Genomic DNA, 24374 nt, shown 5'->3' with positions numbered 1-24374 from the left:
CTAGTATAATTTCATAATGTTTTCTTGATACTTCTTGTAGACTCTATGTCCCCTTATTGTATTTTATGCTTTCATTAATTAAGAGTTGAGAGTAGCCGCACCAGCCTCTTTTGCAAAAAAGAAAAAAATAATAATACCTTAACGACGTATTTTATAGAAATCCTAGACCATACATGGGTATACTCTTTGTTCTTTATGCATGAGTTAACCACCTATACAAAATTTTTCCTATACAATTATTGATTGGAATTTAGTTCCAGACTACTGCATATAACAATCGAATTGGTTTTTTTTTTTTGGTCAAATATAAGCTGATATTATTAGATCAACAATCAAAATATCAGAGTCTACAAACACTTAAAAACAGAAAAGTTAACGGGATAACAACCAAATTCCTATTCAAGCATTGTAAACTCATTGCAAATCTATTTGAGCTTGTTTTTTTTAAAGGGAACCTATAAACAAAGAATAACTCAGTCTCTTTTAGGGAAAAATCATCGATCACCCCTCCATCCGCCTACACTCGATCATGGTACGGCACAGAATGCTACTTCCTAGCAAATAAATAGAAGTCAAATTCTTATCTATAAAATTGCTTGAAGGACATCAGTAGAAACCTGAGATAATTACCAATTTCACCAGAATTACGATATGAACTAAAATTGGCTCTTAAATACCATAGAAGGCTCAAAATTGCCCAAGTATGTCAAACTCTCAAACCAGTCTAGCCCAAAGCACTAAGTAATAAATGAAGGTGTCAGGGCATCCTTCTTCCTGGCTGAATTATGAAGAGAACCAAACCCATTCACTTGGGCCCAAATGAAATTGAACCCACCCAACCTACAACCAAAGGTCCAAATCAATAGCCCAAGAGATCATTGACCTGTGCCACCTTATGTGCCAACATCAACGCCTCTAGACCTGGCGGGTGACTACCCTAATCAGCCATCCCCACCACCACGAAATACCTGGAAAAAAAAAATACGCCAACAACCTGATACTCACCCGTGATTAATCGCACTAAATGCACGTCGAACAAAAACTCATCGCCTCACCTTCCGACGCTTTTGCTCCAGCAAACCGCCGAGCCACAACCGCCCAAAATAAGGAGATGGAAGAGTAGCCCTTTGACGCCCACACCTACCTCCAAAGCCAACAATCTCACCTAGCTGAAAATAGCTTTTAGCACTGTCAGACAAAAGCAGCCGCTAGCATGAAACCCTAGGCGTAGGGTTTCTCTTTACAAAGAGATACTCAATCATGTTGAGTTTGGCTTTTGTTGTTAATCTAATTGGTTTATGTAATTTACTGATTGATTCATTTTATTTATTTTATTATCTATGTGTGATGATATTTATGTGACGATATTTTAATGGTCGAGATTACAGACATGTGTGAGTTCCGATTAGGAAGCATAAAAGATGGCAGTCACTTAGTCCATTAAACTTGTGCCACGTGGCGGAGAACTAGGAAGCCGACCTGACGGTGGAGACAGGACACATTCATTGTCTAATATTTGGACAATTCTAGGAGAATTCTAGAGGTATGCGTGATAGTGGGACAAAGTAACCAAATCTGACGGGTACGAATTTAGAAGAAGAACCAATTATCAGGGCCCCAACAATTTGACGTTGACCATGATTCCATATTATTATTCCCAAAATAATCCCATATAATATAACTATTTGTTCCCCAAAAAAAAAAAATTGAAAAACAAAACCACGAGAGACGAAAATCATAAAGCCGAGGCCCAAGGCCCAGGAGCAAGCTTAACGTATAAAGAAAGAGAAAAGGGTGCCTGAAACTCCAAGGAAGGAGACTAGTATTATTAGATTTATTCCCTTTCACTGTGAGAGAGTCGTTGCGCGTCTCAAGTCTCGACTTTCAACCCACAACCACCACTACAGCTCTCCCGTGTTTCTCAAATTCTGATAACACAAAAGGTACTCCCTCCATACTCGACTCCTATTTCAATCCAATTCTAGTCAATATCGATTTTATTTTTTCCTTCTTCGTAACGATTCATAGTCTGATCGATTCCCTTTACTATTTCTTCCTGCTTGGTTGTTGTTGATATTTGATAAAAGCAAATTAAAAGAAGAAAAAGTCATCAACTGCTAAAATAAATTTTGTAATTAAATTATGGATTTGTTGACCTCAAACCGGCATCATATGAGATGGTCATCAGCACCCAAACAGTTCCATCTTATGCTTGCCGTTGGGTTTTTGATTATCGAGGGATTTTGGAAAGGGAAAGTGAAAGGTTTAGCTAATTAAGGTTTATTTTCCTTGCATCTGTTGCTTTTTCTTGATTCTTGAATTCTTCTATGTTTCACAAAAATACGAGCCCCCCCCTGGTACTTGTTTCGAAGAAAAGAACCAGATTAGTGTGATATATTCTGTTTGATCGGTGCCTGACGAAACAGAGGAAAATCATTTTTATATCTCATTTGTTTTAAATGATTATCGTAATTTGGTCTTCGTATGAAGACTGAAGAGTTGGAGTTACCCTTTTATTTATCTTCCGCTTCTTTTGTTCTGAACAGTTACTACATAATGGCTCTTATATTCTCTGTTCAGGAAGACTGTATTATCTATTTATGTAGGCATTTGGATAACTCATCTTTAACTTAGTTGCATATCAGTTCCGTCTGCTCCCGTAAATAATTTCAGTTTTGTGTGAACTTCAGGATAATAACGTGTAGCAGGATTTTGTTTTAGAGTTAAAAAAAAAGGTTGTGAGGATGAGTGACAATTTGATGGAGAAAGTGAGTGCTTTTGGCGAACGCCTCAAGATTGAAGGGAGTGAAGTCGGCCGAAAGATGAGTGCCGGCTTGAGCTCAGTGAGCTTCAAGGTGAAGGAGCTTTTCCAAGGTCCAAACCAAGGAGATAAGATCGTTGAAGAGGCCACGTCAGAGGCACTTGATGAACCTGACTGGGCATTGAATCTTGAGATTTGTGACATGATTAATACCGAAAGAGTTAACAGTGTTGAATTGATCCGTGGAATAAAAAAGCGCATTATGTTGAAGAATCCTAGGGTTCAGTACCTTTCTTTGGTACTGCTTGAAACAGTTGTTAAAAATTGTGAGAAGGCTTTCTCAGAGATAGCAGCTGAGAGAGTTCTTGATGAGATGGTGAAGCTGATTGATGACCCTCAGACTGTTGTTAATAATCGCAACAAGGCTTTGGTGCTGATCGAAGCATGGGGAGAATCAACCGGGGAGCTCCGCTATCTGCCTGTTTACGAGGAAACATACAAGGTATCTGTATAATTTTGATTCCTTTTGTTTTGTATCCTCCGAAAGTTCTTTTGACATTGTGTTCTTCCTTGATAAAAAAAAGTATACACATATTTTATGATACACATGAAATGATGCCAATGCTTCCAATAGCGGTTTTCTGGCCTCCATCACATGGTGTGTTGCAGCTGTTGGTTTTCTATTATTGCTGGTATTATAGGTTCATGCTATTAATACTGTCATGCTTGGACCATTTTTATTTCAGAGTTTAAGATCAAGGGGTATTCGGTTCCCTGGTCGTGACAACGAGAGTTTGGCACCTATTTTCACTCCCCCTCGTTCAGTTTCAGCTTCGGAGTTAGATGCTGGTCTTTCCCAGCAGATTCCAGCTGATATTCCTGTGCAAAGCTTTACCCCTGAACAATCAAAGGAAGCATTTGACGTTGCAAGAAACAGTATTGAGCTTCTTAGTACTGTTTTTTCTTCTTCACCCGAACAAGATGCTTTACAGGTAATTTCATCTTGTTTTCCCACTTGCATATTCCACTTTTAAAGTTATCTGTTTAGGTTTATAGTAAGTTCTATACAATGTAGTGCCCGTGGCAATGGGTTGGCTATACAAACAGCCATTTGCTTGTCACTCTGCATTTTTCTTTTTTGCTCATACAATCATATTTTCAGTAGGCCATGTCCTCCAAGATGAAATGTATCTATATTTTGCACTTTGTAATTGTTAGAGATTTAAGCCTGGTTCATGGGTAAGCTAGTTGTTTGAAACTGAAAATTAAGACGTGAAAACTTGGTATGTTGTTGTACAATTGATATGATAGTTGTTTTTATCCCGTGGCAGGATGACTTGACAACCACACTTGTGTACCAATGCCGTCAGTCTCAGGCCACTGTGCAGAGAATTATAGAGTCAGCTGGAGAGAACGAGGCCCTGCTGTTTGAAGCGTTAAACGTGAATGATGAGATCTGTAAAGCTCTATCCAAGTATGAAGAACTGACGAAGCCTTCTGATGCTCACCAGCAGCCAGAACCTGCAATGATACCTGTTGCTGTTGAGCCTGATGAATCGCCAATTCACACGAAAGAGGATTCCTTGATCAGAAAACCAGCTGGTTCTCGAGGTGTCCCTCATGCAGGGATCAATGATGACATGATGGATGATCTCGATGAGATGATATTTGGCAAGAAAGGTGGGAGCTCATCGGAAGGAGGCCAAGATCCAAAGAAGCAGCAGCCGCCGTCAAAGGATGACCTGATCAGCTTTTGAGCCTGCTGCTATAAAAGCTTCTAATTCCATGTCTATTTAGGTGTTCATTGTTGGAGACATGGAGTTTTGGTGCTTTAAAATCTCAAATTCATGAACATTAGTCTCTTTGTTCCCTGTTTTCTCAGTACATTGACGGATTGACCATTGCTTTCTGCACATCTTGTGTAATTAATTTCTGTTAAATTTGGTTTCATAGCAACCTGATGGGAGTTGTATAAGTAACCATTAGTGTTATGAGTATGTTCTGTACACCCACACTGTTTCCTCCAACTTTCCATGTTTATAAACGAGGAAAAATTGCCCGCGCTTTGCTGCGGGAGTTATGCTGTTGTAGAGTATCTTGTAGAGAAACTCTACAAGTTTCTCTGTGGAGATGAATATAATTGAGCATGTACAGAGTATGGTTGAACTGTTGGAGAGGTAGGAGTATTGATTGCAATTTGATTCTTCCATGACATTTAGCCTGAAAGTTGTGGAAGTTGAAAATTTAATTTACGAACTGAGCAGGAAATAAATTTGGTATTTTATCAACTTGATTTGTTGGCATTGTCAAATTGTATGAAGGAAGAATTAATTGCAGTGTAGAAGCAAGACAGCGGATTTGACTCTAGTTCATCAAGCATTCATATTATAAAACTTGCAAGCTTTCATATTATAATACCCGCGCTTTGCTGCCGAATTGTGTTTGTAAATAAATGATAACGATAAAATACAAAAGGAAAATTATTGCATTCTATTGAAAGAGTGAAAGATTTTTTATACAAAAAGGTTAACGTGACGAAAGTGTGTTAGAAAAATAGGTTAACAAAGTTGCTACTGAGGTTGGTTCAGAAATGGTAGTTGTACAACAGGTTTAGCTGCTTCAGTTGTAGCTTTACAAAAGGTTTAGTTCTAAGCCAGCGTAACTGGAGTAGATGTAAAAAAGTAGTTGCTCCAATTGTAGTTGGAGTTGATCCAAACTATTAGTTACCTGCAAAAGCAACAGCATGTCTAAGATATTAAATATTAACCAATTCTGCAAAATCCACAGTGAGTTTCAACTTTGAATCAATTCTGCAATCAATACTAACCAAAACCCAGAATCACAAATCACACAATAAGGTATTTTCCATTAAAAATACAACTACAGTAGCTCACAAATGATCAAAAGGAAGTCATTTTTCATACCAACATTCAAACCCACATCAAGCCAGATACAATAAGTACCCAAAAAAAAAAAAAAACAATCACCAAAACCCAATTGGCACCACCAACTGAAAACTTCAAACAGGCTCAGAAGGATCGAAGACTTCAATTTTAAGCAATTAAATGCAAAAAATGAACTGGGCATATGCTAAAACAGGTCATATACTTATAAACTGCAAGTGATTAACCTACTGTTTCAACCAAGCTTGATGAAATGAAACAAAGAGGGGCAACTCTATAAATGTAATGCCAAATGCAAAGCGAATGACATAGAAACGAATGTTTTAATTACCTGGTTCAAGCTCAAAAGCAATCGGTGAAACCTTGAGGCTTCTGCAAACCCCAATCCAATTTGAAACTCTCCTTGACAAATGAACGATCAAAACAATGCTAAAGAAGAAAGCCTAAAACTTAGGAAATCGATAAACCGCAAATTTGAACACCTGAAAAGAATCTGTGATTAAACCACAAATCCCAAAAACCAACTATCTAAAGCATCAGTGAATCACAAAAAATTGGGGGAAAAAATTCAAAAGGAATTACTCTTGCTGGCCCCAAATTCTTTGTGACCAAGATTAAAAGGGAAGAGCAGATGCTAAACAACGAATAGAAGTTTGATACAAAGAGCTAAGTGATGATTGCAAAGAGGTATGTAGAATAGCCTATTGATTCTTCTATGCCTATAATGAGAGCTTATATGAATTTATAGTGTAAAAAAAAAAAAAAAACAAATCAAAGCATAAATGGAATGATTGATCATGAATAATTACAGACTCTATGAGACCTGATCTCCAATGTTTAATGTTTAAACATTGTTGGCTAAATAATGAGACCAGATTTACATTCCTAAAGACTCTATAACGGATTCACCAAGTAATTCAATTAATTGAAGACCATAACAAAAAGAATGTTGGAGACAATGTTTCAAAACAGGTAACACAACCAATGTGAACATGTCAACAATTTTGACCAAAGAGGTGTTCTTGAATATGAACATGTCTATAAGCTCGATCAATGTTTTTGATAAAACGTGTTACAACTAAATAATCAGTTCACATACGAATTGAAAAGGCAAGAGAAGTACCAAGTTGATCACCTCTGATGCCAAAAGTTGATTCAATGGTTCAAGTATAGCTGATAATACAAACAGTAAATTTATCAGTTAGTTATGCATAACTAAATATAAAAAAGAAAACAGCAATGAACTCATTTGGCATATAATAGTGATAGACTGATACAGAACACTTTTAGACATATAGTAAGTGTATATGCATTATAATGCAGTTTCAAATTAGGCTAACACCTTAGAAAAGTAAATGATTGTCCACATTATAGATTAAATTCATCACAGAAAAGAATTTTATCATAAACATCTGGCAAGTTTATAAATATGCTCATAGTCAATAGTTTTAAATAGTCTGCATATTGCTGTTACTACATTAAATTTTGAATCGGCAGTAATAAAAGACTAAGTTTCTCAGTTCTGAATATTAGTAACTAAAAGTTATATGTACTTTCCGTTAAAGAACACATACTGTTATATTGAAAAAACAAAGAAAACAATATGTTGGGGGTTCTGTAATGATCATAAACTAACAAATATATCAACATTTTAAATATATTTGATCCATGTAGTCGTATTTGATCAAAATTCAGAAGACTTAATTGTCTAAACTTAGTTGTATAGTAAATAATGCAAGATACAAAAATAGTCAATCTAAATTTGTCAGAAGGCTGGTTTCTTAATTGGCCTTCATTAAATAACACCCGAAAACAAACCCAAACAAATTCCTCCAATTAATGTTTATGACAATTCAAAAGTTGCAGCTCAAGGAATACCAGCTAAATGACACTGCATTATCTCAAACCAATTAAAAGGAAGCAGAAGTGATTAGACATGTTATCTCAAACCAATTAAAAGGAAGCAGAAGTGAATGGTCATGTTATCTCAAACCAAAATACCTAGAGGGACCTGCCATTAAGAATCTCAAATCGATCAAGTCACACATTTATATACAATTTGACAAATCCATTACTGAGAAACGCTCAAACTTTGCAATTTTGAGCAGTATCATCTTTGGGCCACAAACAATCTCATCGGTTTTAAAATCTCTTCCAATTCAAATAAAACAAACAAAAAAGCGTATAGACGTAGGTTATCAAGCAATGAAAGGAATTAGAAACTCGACAAAAAGGTGAAATTTTTAGCTCCTCTAAATACTGCAATCAACCCCCACTCTCTGTCAAGTTTCTAATTCCTTTCATTGCTTGATAACCTAATCGAACCAATCAACCCCCACTCTCTGTCAACTCAGCTCAGAAATCAATGAAACCGATCAAATTAAACATACCCAGAACAAAAGGAAAGGAAGTAAAGCAATTGACCTGAAAAACCGAAGGATAGATGAATTGGCCGTCGCTGTGTGACTGAGCAGCCAAGGACGCAAACAGGGACTTGAGATCTTCTTCAGGCTGAATATGAGTGAAAACTCTGCAATCAGTTCGAGATCAAAGTTAATTTGTATGTGTGATTAGTTAAGGGGCTGCATGGATATAGTTAAGAGAGAGAGAGAGAGAGAGAGAGAGAGAGGAACCTGGAGACGGAAGCAAAGCGAGGATTACTTGGACGAAATTGAAACTTCACCTTCGCGGTATCGACGGAGAGAAGGCTGATGGGCTGTCAAAGATGGACGATCAGAGTTGCAGAGTCAGAAGAGAATTACTGTAAGACTGCAGATCAGTTCCAGATCCATCTGTTTATGCGCATCACACAACCAAGACACGGGAAAAGCGAAAAAGCAATGGCAGCCTGATCTTCTACAGTCCTGTATCTCGTGATGTATAGTCATTAGGGTTTTTTTTCAGTTGTCTCGGTCGACGACTCTCTATTCGCAACAGTGTAGCTTAGGTTTCGCACGGACCTCTTCCCAACCCTAATGATCGATCGATACACAGAACAAAAAAAAAAACTCTCAAAACACAGCCGATTTCTCTATCTCTATACATTGTTTTGATATTACAGCCGATTGTAATATCATACAACGCTATTTCTCAATATTCAGTCCTGTACATTGTTTTGATATCTCTGTATATCAGCAATACACACCAATATGAACATATTGATTCTATGCGAAGCATATACCTGAATAGCAATGACACAGTGAGATAATCCCAAATAATGTACACAGGAACAGCAGCAGAAGAATAATACACGCACTTCTTTGCATACAGTCTGGAAAGCACAAACAAAAGAACAATTATATTTGAAAATTAATAATTAAGCTGCCAAAAAATAATTATATTTCAATATAATTATTAGGCAACCATTTGCAGACTCTCAACAAAAGTGCGCAATATCTCTAAACATTGACAAACAATCGTATCGGATTATTTTGTTTAATGGAAGTTAATGACATGTCTCTCCAAATCCATAAGATTGTTTGAAATTTCCAATCTTCTGTTTCTAGCACTGACCTATGCACACTACATATCGAAACTGACCATACTATCAGCACATAATTAAATACCAAACATTGAAAGCTCTTATTTTCTAATTTTTTCAATCAGTCATCAAAATTGCAAAGTCCACGACAAACAAAATACTGAAAAGATCAAAATCTGTATCATTAAAAAGGCAAAGTCCACAAAATGATCATAAACCCAAAATTAAAACGAAACCAACAAAGAGGAAAACTCCCTACCCTTCCATCATCTAAAATTCTTCCATGACTTGAGTAACTCATGAGTTGTTACAATTAAGGGAAATCAAAGTATTAGTAGTTAACAGAGGATTGATATACAAAAAGAGCACAATTTACGACGGGATTCTCTAGAAAATAGCTAAATACGTACCAGAGGGGACTTGATTCCCAGACCACATGTGAGAATAAGTCCTTTATATTCAAACCAAAGCCTCAATTAATTCCACAGGCAATATAAAGACTACTGATAATTTGAAACAGGGATCACTCATGTATTACATCTGTTTGTTAGATCCTAGGTTGGTCTCAAATTAGTCCATTCAAAATTCATTCTATTCCTTGTCTGAATAATATAATTTAAAAAAATAATAATAATAAATTAATTAAATTAAAGAATTCATATGTATCTGTGAAATTGACAATCCAAACAACAAAGATCCACAACTTTAGTTTGGGATTTCTGGACAGATGATTTGGTACTTGCTGAGAAAGTCTGGTGCTCCTAAAAGCTACATGAGGTAGATATCAATTCGAAGAACTAAAAGTGGCCTCTTTTTATATTCCATTAAATTGCAATTGATAAGGAAAGCATAAGTTATCTTGAAGCCATGAGTAAAAAGGCATATTAGGACATAAAGAATACAAACCATTGATAACAAAAAACTGAAGACATGACAATGATAATGTGTCTAGGGAGTTTTGGGATATGTGACCAAACTTCTAATCCGTAAAACAAACTTTGTCTTTATTGAGTATTACCAGACACCATATCATGAAAATCTCATACCCTTAATTCTCTGAAAAGAGTAAAAATAATAGCTCAAAAACTGTTCTGACTTCTGAAAACCAAACGACTTTCAGTGAAAGCAGTAATGAAGGAATAAGTTTGGATATTTATGAGTGATTCTTACGGTAACCAAAACTCTCAGCACGACCTTATGTGGTGATGAAACAAAATAAAGTTGGCTGGAAATAAAGGGTGAAGACTGAGAACGAATGAAGGTCATGGATGGCTATTTCGGTCTTCCAAGAGAACAGAAAGTACATAAATGAGAGATGACTTCTAGCAACCACAAAATTGAAGAGAAAATGGAGTGGAAAAATTAATATGTCATTGAAATTGAAATTCAAGATGATTAATCTTAATTAAGGCCTTAAGGGCAAGAAACTAATGAAAGTAACCAAACAATACTAAACATTAGTAAAACAGAATAATATTTTTCTATTTCAAGTAAAACCTGATTGCCCAAAAACAGTAACACTTCTTTTCACTATTGACACACCAGTTCTAAACAATAAAGCTCATTATAAATTTTACTCTTATTCATAATTCTTCCTTTTTCTTCTAATAAATCTACAAATACAAAAGAAAAAAAAAACAATCTTGACTTAAACAGAACTGGAAAAAGCAACAAAACACATACCTCTTTTGCTCCCAAAGCCCGTCTCCTAAACTTGATCACAATCTTGGCACACACCTCTTCCAAAGCGAACCCAAGCCTACCTCCCAGAGATATCCAAACAGCCCTATATCCACCAGTAAAAGCACATTAAGTTCATTTATTAAATCAGAAATGTAATTGGTTTAGGACAAATAGTGACCAACAGAGTGTCTACAGCTTCCCAAGCCTATAAACAATGAAGATCATTTGGATCTTTCATGGAAAATAAGGATCCAATTTGGCTAATCATAAACTGGAGATATTTACTACATAGACCATGTCTAAGTATAATGCAGTCTTGACCCCTGAAAAAGAGTGATTTATCTACTTGACTGACTATCAAAACAGAGAGGAATCGAAAACTGAACCAACTTGTCCCAAGCTCTAACACTCGATGAAAATCTTTAAACACTAACTTGACCGAAATTGGATTTATAATCACAGGTACAGTAGACCAGAAGCTAGAGAGAGAGAGAGAGAGAGAGAGAGCTGCTGTGTGAACCAAATGGTACAGAAAAGAAGTTTGCCAAACTACCCATGATCAATCAAATGCATAAACTTTGAGAACTCGGATATCAAACAATCAAACATAATGACTCAAATGAACATAAATCATCAACCACAGTGATTCAAGTATCCAACAACTTCTCACCAAAAAAAAACAGAGAAAAAATTAAACTTTAACAAAAGAAGAACAAAACCCAGATAACAAAAGCTCTCAAACCTTGGGATTAAATTTCTCCTGTTATCTTTTCTTTTCCAGAACCGCGAGAAACACACCCAATCTCTTTGTTTCTCGATCGTGGTTGAGTTGATAGTCTGAAAATTGAATTAAAAAGTATTAATTAAATGAACAATTCATACAAAACTCTTTCTGTGATAGTTCATATTTCTGCTTCCTTTTCAAAAGGAAGAAAGTAAAAATGCTGATACACAACCAATTCACCAACTGGAGCTGTTCTATTTGAAGTCTGACGCTAGAGCCCAATCACAACAAACACAATTTTCAGCTAATCAATTAAACAAAAATAAATACAATCAAATACCACACCTATTCTATTTGTTGTCAACCCAATCTTGCCGTCATAAACTCGAACCACTAAAAATGCAAAGCACTGGATACAAAACAAAAAGAAACAACACCGATTATAATAGCTAGAAAACTGGGAAAAAAAAATACCAATTCAAGAAAATCAGTTTAGAGTGTGTTGGTACCAAACCGAAATCCCACCAACCTTTCACGATCTGTCTGACAGCACACTGTTCCCAAAATCTGTAAAATAAAATAGGAACAATTAAAACTTTACAACAGCAGTTACCATAGTTGCAGATGCCATAAACTTGATTAGAAAAACAACACAGTCCACACCTATAACAGCAGTAAATCTAAAACTTTATATATAGGTAGACAAACCTAATCAAAATCAAACGGAGAAAAATACCTAACAAAACCATTTAAAAAGGGCATTATTAAGCTTGGAAAGCAAAATAGATATTAATATCATGAAATGACTAACAACAGTTCAAAAATCCAATATATAAGTTATTCACTTTGCAGCAGAAATTGAAAAACTTCACCCAATAACAAAGCTTTTCATTTGAAGTTTTGTTCTGATGAATGTTATAAATCAAAATATCAGTGTGTACCTTCTCCAAAACAAACGTAAATTGATTTGTCCTTTCCTCCCTGAACCTTTACAGAGACTGCAAATGACAAAAGACTAATCTGACTTCTGCATCTCTCTTCTTCTTCTTCTTTTCCTTCTTTCCCGTTCTCCTCTCTCTCCTCTCTCTCTCTCTCTCTCTCTCTTCTTTGTTTCGCCTTCTATCTTCCTCTGTATTGTGAAAACAACGAAATCCCAAAAGGAAAAGAGGTTTCATTAGCTCAAATGAAACAAAAGCCCAATCTCTATCAAAGGCTAAAACTGATCCCATCTCCATCCAAACCAAAACTTAAACCCAAATCACCATCATTTACATGTTAATATACAAATTCAAACACAAAAAACTCACTCAAAACCACAATCCGAGACAACTGAAAAAAAACCCAAATCAAACACATACCTCTTCTTCTATTAAAACCTTCCTCAACCCAAACCGTCCTCTGACAGTCGACCAAAATCTTCAATCTTTCCTCTTCTTTCTCCTACCCCAGCGGTCTACGATCAAAATCGGAAATCCCACATCAAATCCATAATTCAAAACCCCAAATTTTAAATCAAATCTAGCACAGAAACTCTGTAAACCAAACCTTCTGTACTTGTTATCAGCCCAACGTTAGTATCTGGCAGCTTCACGGATGCAGTTGAAATAGTCACACAATCAAGATCGATACCTGCGTTCGACGACTCTCTATTCGCAACAGTGTAGCTTAGGTTTCGCACGGACCTCTTCCCAACCCTAATGATCGATCGATCGATCGATACACAGAAGAACAAAAAAAACACCCGATTTCTTTGTCTCCCTCTCTATCTCTCGATCGTTCTTGATAATTGATAGGAATGACTACAGGACTGGACTGTAGAAGAAAGGGGATAAGTACGAAGAGGCAAGGACGGTTTAGGCTATAGAATGAAGGGCAAAATCGACAATCCACTATTCATTCATTTTGTCTTTTCTGAAATGAACAGTAAAAGTGTAGTTTAGCTTTCGTATATTTAGAACTAGTAAAATTTACCCGCGCTTTGCTGCGGGAATAGTTAATGAATGACAATGTTTAATGAAGCATAAAAGCTATACTCACTTATTTTGTGTTTTTAGTTTCAATAGTCACAAAATAAGGATTGGCGAGCATGATAGGAATGTGGTTTGGAGATTGTTCGAATACAACAGTTATTGGAGCTCCGACACTTGAGCTAATGCTCTGTTTTAAACTTGCACAAAAGAGGTCGGTTAGGTAGAGCCTTTAGTATTGTGTAATACAATTGGCTTATAGTTCTTTTTTTTTTTAGTGGTATAGTATCTTTACGTTCACAAAGAAATCAAAAGTATTTTGCGAACTAAACAAAAAAGATAGAATTAGTGATGTCATTGCAGATTAATAGGAGAAATCCAATTAAATGCCCAGCAAGAGGTATTCTTTAGCTCTGTTGTTATTAGTGGTATCGATGTCTAAATATGAAATGTCAAGAACACAATTCTAAAAGCAGGACAATCCTCTAAAATATTATCTCTCCTTTTGATATATTTTGTTAGGTACCCAACCACAGGTTTTATAAAAATATTATCTCACATAATTACTTGGCAAACAAAGGTGAACTCTCATAAATATGTTCTGAGTTATTGTGCTGCAAGTTCTCATCTTCTACGTTTTTGAACCAAACGTTCAGATCTTCCGCTGCTGTGATCAATAATAAAAAAAAGACACTGAATATGTATAGTTTGAGAATGGAATAGATACAATCTGAATCATGAATTAACTATTATTTTTCCCTCTGAAAATCACTGCTATACTTCTACACACTGTTACTTTACCATTACTAAAAATCACTGATAAATGCTGCGTAGCCACTCCCATAATCTCATCTCCTTTCCACTTTCCAGCCCTGTACCATGTGTTTACCCATGACCATGGGATCCTTACCTCTAGCAATAAGCAACCTGCACAACTATATACCTTTGTTATTCGTTCACGCATTGTGATTATAATTCAACTAACAAAAATCTGGTTATAAGTTATTAGTGTACTTGGAAATAAAAACAAAACAGTTAGTACAGGGAAAATAGACAAAAAGGAAATGGAAATGAAATCCAAATGGAAATGACTTGACGACAACTCTGAATTCCTCTTTTTCTTTTTTTCACCGAAATCCAAAGCTGCTGATTAGTTTAGCAGAGTTTAGGAGTATAGAGTTTGCATTTATATAGTGATACATATTAATACAATATACGATTTGAAATTCAGCACAATTACAGTCCAGCTATTACATTATATTATATCTCAGTTGGAATCACAGTCCACCTATTACATTACATTTACATTTCAGCTGCACTGCATTCTATTTGACACAGTTCAAAAATGCTAGCTGCACAGTATTGCTAGCTATGTTAATTGCAGCTCTACAAAAAAGGGACAGCTGCATAGTCAGGTTGATTGTCTTAGTTACAGACTTACAAAAAGAAAATTAAACATGAGTTAACATCCTGTTGGAACAACTGGAGTTGGTTGTCAAAACACTTTGTTCAAAAAGCAAAATCCTAGCAGTCCCAACTGTACAGCGTTCTCCAGTTGTTTCGCTGACTCTGCTTGTACACAAAACGTAGTCAACGCAGGTATGATGGAAGAAAATGAACCATAGCTATACAAAAGAGTGATCTGGATTCAGTTGGCTTTCTCTTGTTGAGATAGTTCCTTGCTTGCTGATGATGATGCTGACGATGGTGACACTGTTTCTCCTTGTTTGATTTCTTTGTCACTTCAAATAAAAAAAAATATGATTACAACAGTAGCGAGATAAGTTAAACTATAAATTGCGACAGATTTATAAAATCTGTTACAAAGTTGTTTATAAGGAACAATAAGAAAGAGAAATTGAGGTTGGTTGATATTTACCTCTTGGCTTTTTTCTCAGTCTCTGTGATGAACAATGTTTTTCCACTTGTTTCAATGCCTCTCTTTTTTTCAGATGAAAGGCGCTCTGGTGTTGCAGTGCTTGGGTTTTGTTCAACCATTGACGCAGATGATTGCTGACTTGGGAAAACATTTTCAACCACCAGTTCACCATATTGATTGATTTGGATCTGAAATAGATAGGTTTGGCCAAATATTTTCTTAATCTCTTCTGGTAACGTCTGCTCTGTTGGATATAGTCTTTTATTGACCAAATCCTGACAACTGATGCCGAACAACTGTTGTCCTTGCTTCCCCATCAGAATCACCGTTGCTTGATTATGATCATCGTGAATTGTCACATAAACTTTGTAACTGTATTTAAAAAAAAAAAACAAAAAAGGGTTAATTTGTCGTGAAGTTAATTTTGCTTAAAGTTGTAATATTTTCATTAGCAATAGAATTAATATTAAGGATACAGTGGTAGGTTTACCATGGTAGAGGCATTTGTGCGTCGTGTTTAGGACAAAAAAATTCCCCACTGTCTTCTTTTACTTTGAGCACTTTAGAACAGCTCGGACAGCCTTTGTACCACCAGCCACCATATGTTGGGAACCGGAGAATGGAAGCAGTGCAATACACTGAATGATTCTGTGATGTGAAATGCAAATTTACAAATAAATTGTTTTTAATGAAATAGATATATGCAATCACATGAAAATGTAAAGCAAGGTTGTTTTTTTCATACCACGTATGAATCTGGGTCCATTGTATTCAGATCAAAGACCGATTTTGTCGTTTGGTTCTTCAATTCTTCTGTTGTTGGTCGTTTGAATGGTACAGGAAGTATCTTGACTTTATCGCCAGGTCTCGAAAATCTGCAATTTTTTTAGGTTGTTGTGTTAATATTTTTCAAAATCATTAGTAACTATTAGAAAAGATAAGAAAAGTATAGATAAATAATTTGAAGTGAAGAATACAGCAATATTATAACAAAACGACTTACTCAGCTATGTATTCACTTGCTGCTGAATTGTGTGGATCGATGATCATGCAAGTATGATTTGTTGCTGTTGCTGTGACTCGCTCTGTAAATTGTAAAAGTAGCTAGGTACACATAATTTTCATGATGAATCATGTTTTTTTTTTTGTAATTGAGGTTTACCAAGAAATTTGCCTATTATTAAACTTGTGAATACAGCGAGCACTGGTGGAGATTTTCTCTTGACGCTTTCTATATCAAACTGTCTAGCAGCATGACCCCAAAAGGTGATTCTTAAATCCTCTCCTGTATTTTTTGAAAAACTCGTTTTTAATTTTTTGTCAGACTCCAATATATGTAATGCATAAAATAATTTGGAAATAAGGTACCTCAAGTTTTCTATGAAGACTTCGCATTTTGACTCCAGTTTTGTACCGTCCTTTACATTAACTTGATGCTCTGGTAGAACCGATTTTATGCAGCCATAAACATCTGGCATTGGAAAAAAAAAAAAAAAAAAAGAGGAAAAAAAACAAAGCATTGTTAATATGATTTAATTTTTAATTTAATGTATGAATGCAGAACTGGTTTATTCAGAGTTAATAAAGATACCTATAAGTACTTCTTGAGTGTTCACTTGTGCTCCCAACTGATCGAATTCAAGAACATGAAACGAATGCTCTGGTATCGGAGGGAAGGTATCCTTCACAACTTTAAATTTTGTTGATTCATCAAATCGGAGTTTTGCCTTATGATCAACTATTTTATATTTCGACACCAGCCGTGGTTTTCGCGTATAGAAGTTGATAATCTCATATATCTGTCCTTCTTGCATTTTTTTGGAGACGTAGAGATAATCAGATTCTTCAATTACAGCGTGAATTGCATCTCCCTGCGCATGTTTAGGAAAGAAGAAAGTTATATATGAGTTTTGAAATGATTTAGAATAATCATAAATAATTTGTAAAGAGCTTGCCTCCTCGTCAATTAAGATGTAGTGAAGGCCATCATATATCTCACTTTTAAATCTCTTTGGCCTCCATATTCTGCATACACGAACCCTCACTTTGAAGACGGCCTGATAACCCTTTATCTCACGAACCAATGTAGGTTGAACGTTTTCTTCAAGCTGGAAATGAGAAGGAATACGCATTAAATTGTATTTAAAATTTAGACATCTTACTTGGAGTAAGTTAAGATAGTGTCGATCATAGCAAAGTTGTGATAAAGAAGGAAAAGATTATCAATCTGTTGGCAACATTGTTGTGAATATTCAAAGAATTTAGTTGTGTAATCAAAAGGGGATATATGGGGTTGAAAAGAATTTACCATTTTGTTCTGATTTCCCACAGTTCACCTGCAACAGTGGATAAATGGGAATACCATGATAAGGTTAGTTGGTTAATTTACACAGCAGCACAACTAAACAATGGTGTTGACAGGAATGCAGATTTGATGAAAAACAAAGGTTAGCGACATAAGTGAAAAGTGATAACTAATTGAATAAAATTAGTGCACAATATGTTGTTACAAATTTTATTCAAATGAAATCTAAGGTACATTTTAAAGTAGTTCATGTTTGAATTGAATCCTTTGGTTGATCTGTAAGAAGGCCTTTTTACAAAGATGGGAAAAACATAACATGGGAGTCTGAAAGTTCATATTGAAGGTATAAAATATTATTAAAGTGTGAAAACTATTAAAACTAAAACCAAACTGTTAGGCATCAAACTGTTAATATGGTTTTTATTAGTAATTTTTAATCTTTAAAACCAAACCGTTAGGCTTCAAACTTTAGAATAAAATACAACAAAGCTAGAGGGCAAAGACGAAACAACTAATCAGTACTGTATAGGAGTCAACTAATCAGTACTGGAAGAAAAACTAAATAAGAGCAGGTGAATCTAGCAGTTTGAATATAACAGTAATGTTGATATCCCAACAAAAGGAATTCAAATGAATTGCGGAGGGAGAATTTAAATTCTAGGAAAAGACAGATTTAATTACCTGATTGACAACCAAAGAAAGGAAGTTCTTTTTTTATCTGTTTTGTCAATCACTGAAAAGGTACTCTCTGTTCGCACCAAAGCAGTTCAATTAGATGACAAAGGGATAGAGAGTATTCAGAAAGAAAGAGACCATATGATTTAATTAACTGTTAAAAAAAAATTGCAAAATGTTTAAAGCATTAAAAAGTAAAACCTTTAATCTGAAAGGATAGAACCTTAATAGTCATGTTGATCACTACAAACCTTTAATCTCCAAATTCCATATGATAGCTTACATCCCAATTACTATTATCAACTGCGTTGATAATACTGAACATTTTCCCAAGTTTGAACAAAATTGCCTTAACATTACTATATCCTAAATTGTTTGTACTTCTATTCCCAAAGAAGGTGCATTTGATGATTTTAAATTGAAGAATCTACCCATTCCGGAAGAGCATACCACTATTTTTTGAAAACATCTATCATAGAAAAGAAAAACAAACAGTTATTTACACAAACAATAGAAACTCAGTAAACAGAACCCAAACAACTTCATTATGAAACCTAAACTATTACATCACAATGGATGAACAATCTAGATACCTCTTACCATAAAACACAGAAAAAACACACCTAAAACATAGAAACCCAAATAAATCAAAACTTATCCACATCAAAAACCATCAATTCAACTAACCAAGAACGCAAGATTTACTGACTTTGATCTTTCTTTTTAAGCACAAACACCTCTAAAACATAGGAAGTTAAATAAGTTAAAACCTAACCACAACAGAAACCGGTAATTAAAATACCCACCTTCAATCAAAAGTCTTCTCTCCTCCTCTTCCGATTCCAAGAACGCAATATCTAGTTGCTTCGGTCCTTCTTCCAAGCGAGAAAAAGACAGTACCACTACAGTGTATCCTCTTTACGATTCCAGTCTCTTCTAACAAAAATGACTCATCAAAGCGTGCAAAAGGTCAAAATTAACATCATCTAAGCAGATAATAGAGTAAGACTCGAATAGAAGAAGATGGACAAAACAACAGAGCTAAAACATTTTTATAATAGGTATTCGTCTATTTGACCTGGTCTTGCTGTAGCTCTATTGTCCGAGATCAGCACCCAAATCCAAGTGTCGGAGCTGTAAACAAAAACCAAGATCACGATTCAACCACCCAAAAATAGCAGTGATGAAATTGAATAAATTGTGAATCCAGTCACCGAGATTAAAGGAAAAGAATAGATGATAAAGATCAAAAACCAAATCTCACCAAGCCTGATGTCAATTTTGATGAAAACGGTTGATGTTGGCTGAAAGTGGGTATTGACGCTGATGGAGGCTTCTCGAATTGGAATGGTACTGAAGAGGTCTTTTATATATATCTAGCTATTGAGGGCAAAAACGTAATCCCAAATTCAATCCCTCTATAGTATTGTTTGTCCGGATACAGAATATAGAATGCTGGAGCTGTTTGTCCGGATACAGAATCTGGAATTCTCGAGTTCCTTCATTTTGTCATCATTTGGCGACATCAACAGGATTATCACATGGTATTCTTATCGGCACCTGGTCTGCTGCTCAGCCCTATCGTGTACAACCGTCTCTGTTTTAGGCTACCGATCTCACTCTCTCTTCGTGGCAACAGAACAACAGGACAGATGGCCAGAAAGATACATCACAACACTGGGGGGGCAATCGAGAAAAACTCTCAACAGGAGAAGCAAACAGCGCGCGTCCTTCCACGTCAACACTACTCGGTGGCAGGAGAAGCAAACAGCTCCTGGGACTCGATGCCACAGAAGACATGAGGCAGGACAATTCCGTCATAGAAGACATGAGGTAGGGGTAGAACAGGTAGGACACTATTCATTCATTTTGTCTGTTGCGAAATGAACAGTGAAAGCGTTGTTTACCTTTCGTATATTTAGAATTGGTATTCTCAACCACAGTTTTTCGGTCAATAACAGTCCATAAATTAAATGAAGAAAGAAAATAATAAATAAGATAACAATTTTACGATACACGTATTTTTTTTTTTTTTTTGACATAAAAAGTACTTCATTCATAGAGGTGAAAGCTACCTCAATTGATTACAATCATACTTTAGTACCTCAACCGATACACGTATTGGTATATCAAATATAGATCTAATCTTATTACATTATAATCATAGTTGTAGACAAGTTTGAGATGTAACATACCAACTCTACACAATCATGGATTAGTTTGAGATCAACTCTATACGTTACTAAATTTGGACGAACACTACTAATTTAGTTTATCAATAGAGCCAATCTACCTAAAACAAATCTACTCAATCGGTCGATACACTAGCATAAACCCTTGTCAATGGCCCCAAAAAATACATAAAACGACAAAATAGCCAAATTGCAAACCGAACACGAATGAAAAATTGAGAATGAAGCGAGGCAGCAGAAGCCTCACTAGCCCAGTGAAGCGCGCAGAATGTGAGTAGCGACTTAGATAGAAGCACAGAAGAAACAAGGGAATGATGAGAATGGGTGGAAAGCAAATGACAAGATCCAAATCCCCACTTCTAGTATTGACCCTGGTTCTCGCGGCCCTCTCCCTCCTCTTCTTCTTCTTCTTCCTCTTCTCTTTCCGCAGCGACGGCTTCTCCGACGGCCCACTCCACCCGAACCCGATTTACAAACCCGAAACCTCCTTCGTCGCCTCCCTCGAGCGCTTCCTCCTCTCCCCTCCTTCCCAGATGACTCACGATCCTAAACACCTCGACGATTTGCTCTTCAACACCGACACTCAGCGACTCTACGCAGATCCGTACTACCCACTCACCATGCCTGTTAGGGTTTACGTCTACGACATGCCCCCCAAGTTCACCTTCGATCTCCTCCGCCTCTTCATCACCTCCTACAAGGACACCTCCAATCTCACCTCCAATGGAAGCCCCGTCCACCGCCTCATCGAACAGGTTTCTTCTTCTTCTTCTTCTGCCTTCACTTTCTCTACTGATTCCAATTCAGTTTCACTAAATAGTCTGGTGCAGCATTCAATTGATTACTGGCTGTGGGCGGATTTGATAGCTCCGGAGTCAGAGAGGCTGCTGAAGAGCGTAGTGAGAGTGCATCGGCAGGAGGAGGCAGACCTCTTCTACGTTCCCTTCTTCACCACCATTAGCTTCTTCTTGATGGAGAAGCAGCAATGCAAATCGCTTTACAGGGTCTGACTGCACCTCCAAGGTTTTACTTATTAGCTAGCTAGCTGCACACTACTTGTATCTGCATATGTAGTAATGCACAACAGACTTGCTTGATTTACGTATTGCTTGTTTGATAATTAGCTTATCTTGTGTTATTGTTTGCCATCAAAGGAAGCTCTCAAGTGGATCACGGATCAGCCTGCCTGGAACCAATCCGGAGGAAGGGATCATATTATTCCAGTTCATCATCCTTGGTCGTTTAAGTCTGTTCGCCGATCTGTGAAAAATGCAATTTGGCTGCTTCCTGACATGGACTCAACAGGCAACTGGTGATTATTTAAATGGATAACGAAGCTAATTTCAATAGATTTAGTACTTGTGTCTAATCTTGTGTTCTACTTCTAGGTACAAGCCAGGACAAGTTTATTTGGAGAAAGATCTCATTCTTCCTTATGTTGCCAATGTTGATCTTTGCGATGCCAGATGTGTATCTGAGACTCAATCCAGGAGAACAACTCTGCTCTTTTTTCGTGGGCGGCTTAAAAGAAATGCGGTAAGAATTTCAATTTGGAAAATGGACTTCTTTGATATTAATTATATTGTTTGAATGTGATGCTTTAGTTATGTTGATTCATTTCTGGTGGGAGAGAAAGCTCTTCCAATTTTGAAGTTAGGAAGTTGAGATCCTTAGTTGCATTCTCAAAAATCTTGTATTTCAAAACGTTATAGTTGTTTATCGTATTCTATTTCCAGGGAGGGAAGATACGTGCAAAACTTGTAGCAGAACTTAGTGGGGCTGAGGGTGTATCTATAGAGGAGGGCACAGCTGGTGAAGGAGGAAAGGCAGCAGCTCAGAATGGAATGCGCAAGTAAAATTACTTGGATCCTTACTCCATTTTATGATGTTGTCTAACTTTGTTGTTATTTTGCTAAGTTGGTTCAGTTATTTTCTCTGTCAGGTCTATCTTTTGCTTAAACCCAGCTGGTGATACTCCATCATCCGCTAGATTATTTGATGCCATTGTTAGTGGTTGCATACCGGTCATAGTTAGTGATGAGTTGGAGCTTCCTTTTGAAGGAATACTAGATTATAGAAAGGTAGGTATATCTAATATTTGGTATTATGTAAAATATTGCTCATAGTTTAAGGAGATTGATTTCAGCGCTCCATTTTTAATAACACAAGGATAATGTCTGCTGAAGTCCATATGACATGGCATTTACTTGTATGGTTTCTGAACATCCATTGCACTAAGCAGTTGCTTTTTATCTTTGCATGCAGATTGCTTTATTTGTTTCTTCCGGGGATGCTGTACAACCAGGTTGGCTTTTAACATATCTTAGAAATATTAGCCCTGCTCAAATTGAAGAAATGCGCCAGAATCTTGCTAAGGTATGTGACTGCAATATTGAAGTGAATGGCACCGCTATTTGTATATCTTGTGAAAGGTGTACTAGGCATATGCATTTCTAGGCTCTTTTTTTTTTAAATATATTTTTTAAAGGTTTTTGGAGGAGAACTATAGTATGCTTCTGTTTCTTTATCTGTTAAGTTACAAGATCAAACTGGTTGCATGAAAAAGTAAGGGGGAAAAGAAAACAACCAATGCTTTAAAAAGCTGGATTATGTACCTTGTTGTCTATTAAAATCTGCTAGTTGCAATGTTGATTTGATTTCGCTTTTTAGTTTTGTGTTGAGAAATGGAACTTACATGGTTGTTACTGAGCTACATATCTGGGGGTACTGATTTAGTTGTTTACATCTTTTGCTAGTACTCAAGGCATTTCATATATTCCAGTCCTGCTCAACCCTTGGGTCCGGAAGACTTGGTTTGGAGAATGGTATGATCTTCTTGCTCCGTAAACCAGAACTGTGATCCATTCAATTTTCAATGCTGTGCTGCACATAATAAGTAGCCTATCCTAGGTTTATAATGATTAATTTTAGTTTTGTTCCTATGGTGCAACAGATGGCTGGTAAGTTGGTGAATATCAAGCTTCACACTCGGAGATCTCAGCGTGTGGTGAAAGAATCGAGAAGCATCTGCACCTGCGATTGCAGACGCCCCAACTCCACAACCTCAGGTCACTTGTTGTAATTATTAGCTACTCTCTCTCATTCACTCTTGTGCTTGGAGTTATATGAGGGAGATGATTCACGTATTGTTCTTGCTAGTGTCTTATCCTTTGGCCGTAGGGATTAGTTATTTATAGTGGATTTTTTGAAATACTCTGCCCTTCAATACATGTAATTGGTTTGTGTCTCAATACTCCCATTCTGTAAGGCTATAGACAAAGCAAAAAACAAAGTGATATTTGGAAGCAACTTGGCAGGGTAGGCCATAGTAGCTTACATCTCTATCTTTGGTTTGCCGTCATATTCCTGAACATTGGTCTGTTATTACTTTCTTTCGTTTGACCTATCAAAAGTGGTGGTATTAGTAAATAGGGCATAGTTGAAATTCAAGAGATGACACATGAGAAGGGAAGAGTAAGGTCATGGGCTATTCAAGTATGAATGATTTCCACCCGACTCGAGTGGCTCAAATATGCGCCAACAGCTGAGCCGAGCCAGCGATCGCTGTCATTGGCTAGGTCTAAGCCTAAAGCGGCTAACTGGATGCCGTTGGAAAGAGAGTAGCAAAGTTGGGCCGCCAATGCCATTGTGTGGAGTTCAAATTTGAAATGGGCGTTCGTTGTCCTAGTCCTACGTGGGAAAGGGTCCATGTGCTTCTGATTGGTGGGGGCCCTACACGGTGATTTATCGATGATTAAGCCATGTGCGACGTGCCAAACATTAATCGGAATTTGCATGCACTTA

General features: G+C 36.5%; 4 protein-coding genes and 1 long non-coding RNA gene across 7 annotated transcripts; 2 read left to right on the top strand and 3 right to left on the bottom strand.

Moving 5' to 3' along the window:
• The first annotated feature begins 1785 nt into the window (after nt 1–1785).
• Nucleotides 1786–4788, top strand: LOC133713591 (TOM1-like protein 1). The gene is made up of 4 exons (XM_062139625.1): nt 1786–1943; nt 2691–3263; nt 3508–3753; nt 4093–4788. Exons 2-4 carry the CDS (start codon nt 2745–2747, stop codon nt 4516–4518), a joined length of 1191 nt encoding a protein of 396 aa, XP_061995609.1. The 5' UTR covers nt 1786–1943; nt 2691–2744; the 3' UTR covers nt 4519–4788.
• Nucleotides 4789–5228: 440 nt separating this feature from the next.
• Nucleotides 5229–12314, bottom strand: LOC133717039 (uncharacterized). Its single transcript, XM_062143661.1, has 13 exons — nt 12289–12314; nt 12062–12119; nt 11893–11961; nt 11571–11665; nt 10829–10931; nt 9556–9596; nt 9405–9432; nt 8846–8935; nt 8298–8380; nt 8055–8194; nt 6788–6837; nt 5996–6188; nt 5229–5488 (listed from the first exon to the last, which is right to left on the bottom strand). The coding sequence occupies exons 1-12, from the start codon at nt 12312–12314 to the stop codon at nt 6108–6110; spliced, it is 864 nt and encodes a 287-aa protein (XP_061999645.1). The 3' UTR covers nt 5229–5488; nt 5996–6107.
• A 2431-nt stretch (nt 12315–14745) lies between these two features.
• Nucleotides 14746–17269, bottom strand: LOC133718359 (uncharacterized). 3 transcript variants are annotated; one of them, XM_062145190.1, is made up of 8 exons: nt 16990–17269; nt 16767–16869; nt 16561–16683; nt 16402–16483; nt 16144–16273; nt 15889–16046; nt 15399–15770; nt 14746–15261 (listed from the first exon to the last, which is right to left on the bottom strand). In XM_062145190.1, exons 4-8 carry the CDS (start codon nt 16446–16448, stop codon nt 15168–15170), a joined length of 801 nt encoding a protein of 266 aa, XP_062001174.1. In that variant the 5' UTR covers nt 16449–16483; nt 16561–16683; nt 16767–16869; nt 16990–17269; the 3' UTR covers nt 14746–15167. The 3 variants fall into 3 exon arrangements, with proteins under 3 accessions (XP_062001174.1, XP_062001173.1, XP_062001175.1); XM_062145189.1 differs by having other exon boundaries at nt 16402–16683; XM_062145191.1 differs by lacking the exon at nt 16561–16683.
• An 85-nt stretch (nt 17270–17354) lies between these two features.
• Nucleotides 17355–20234, bottom strand: LOC133718360 (uncharacterized). The gene is made up of 5 exons (XR_009850262.1): nt 19643–20234; nt 19185–19512; nt 18385–18451; nt 17707–17734; nt 17355–17506 (listed from the first exon to the last, which is right to left on the bottom strand). It is a non-coding gene; the product is annotated as an uncharacterized LOC133718360 (long non-coding RNA).
• Nucleotides 20235–20420: 186 nt separating this feature from the next.
• LOC133718358 (probable arabinosyltransferase ARAD1) lies at nt 20421–23931 on the top strand. Its single transcript, XM_062145188.1, has 9 exons — nt 20421–21325; nt 21401–21574; nt 21725–21882; nt 21959–22106; nt 22307–22422; nt 22513–22651; nt 22836–22946; nt 23327–23395; nt 23524–23931. The coding sequence occupies exons 1-9, from the start codon at nt 20882–20884 to the stop codon at nt 23650–23652; spliced, it is 1488 nt and encodes a 495-aa protein (XP_062001172.1). The 5' UTR covers nt 20421–20881; the 3' UTR covers nt 23653–23931.
• The last annotated feature ends 443 nt before the right edge of the window (nt 23932–24374 follow it).

This window comes from Rosa rugosa, chromosome 6 (assembly GCF_958449725.1).
Source record: "Rosa rugosa chromosome 6, drRosRugo1.1, whole genome shotgun sequence".
Taxonomy (NCBI): domain Eukaryota; kingdom Viridiplantae; phylum Streptophyta; class Magnoliopsida; order Rosales; family Rosaceae; genus Rosa; species Rosa rugosa.
The sequence above is the reverse complement of the archived record's forward strand: the minus strand, read 5'-3'. Positions and strand labels throughout refer to the sequence as shown.

Bases quoted from the DNA above. Each gene is read 5' to 3' on its own strand.
- LOC133713591 (XM_062139625.1), top strand. From the start codon at position 2,745: ATGAGTGACAATTTGATGGAGAAAGTGAGTGCTTTTGGCGAACGCCTC. The intron at 3,264-3,507 runs GTATCTGTATAA...TTTTTATTTCAG, and splicing joins TTTACGAGGAAACATACAAG to AGTTTAAGATCAAGGGGTAT. The intron at 3,754-4,092 runs GTAATTTCATCT...ATCCCGTGGCAG, and splicing joins CCGAACAAGATGCTTTACAG to GATGACTTGACAACCACACT.
- LOC133717039 (XM_062143661.1), bottom strand. From the start codon at position 12,314: ATGCCCTTTTTAAATGGTTTTGTTAG. The intron at 11,666-11,892 runs GTATTTGATTGT...TTCAATTTTCAG, and splicing joins CAACAAATAGAATAGGTGTG to ACTATCAACTCAACCACGAT. The intron at 8,381-8,845 runs GTATATGCTTCG...CATCTTTGACAG, and splicing joins ACTGTGTCATTGCTATTCAG to CCCATCAGCCTTCTCTCCGT.
- LOC133718359 (XM_062145189.1), bottom strand. From the start codon at position 16,448: ATGATCATCGATCCACACAATTCAGCAGCAAGTGAATACATAGCTGA. The intron at 16,047-16,143 runs GTATGAAAAAAA...TTCACATCACAG, and splicing joins TGGACCCAGATTCATACGTG to AATCATTCAGTGTATTGCAC. The intron at 15,262-15,398 runs GTAAATATCAAC...TTTTATTTGAAG, and splicing joins ACTGAGAAAAAAGCCAAGAG to TGACAAAGAAATCAAACAAG.
- LOC133718358 (XM_062145188.1), top strand. From the start codon at position 20,882: ATGATGAGAATGGGTGGAAAGCAAATGACAAGATCCAAATCCCCACTT. The intron at 21,883-21,958 runs GTGATTATTTAA...TTCTACTTCTAG, and splicing joins ATGGACTCAACAGGCAACTG to GTACAAGCCAGGACAAGTTT. The intron at 22,652-22,835 runs GTAGGTATATCT...CTTTGCATGCAG, and splicing joins GAATACTAGATTATAGAAAG to ATTGCTTTATTTGTTTCTTC.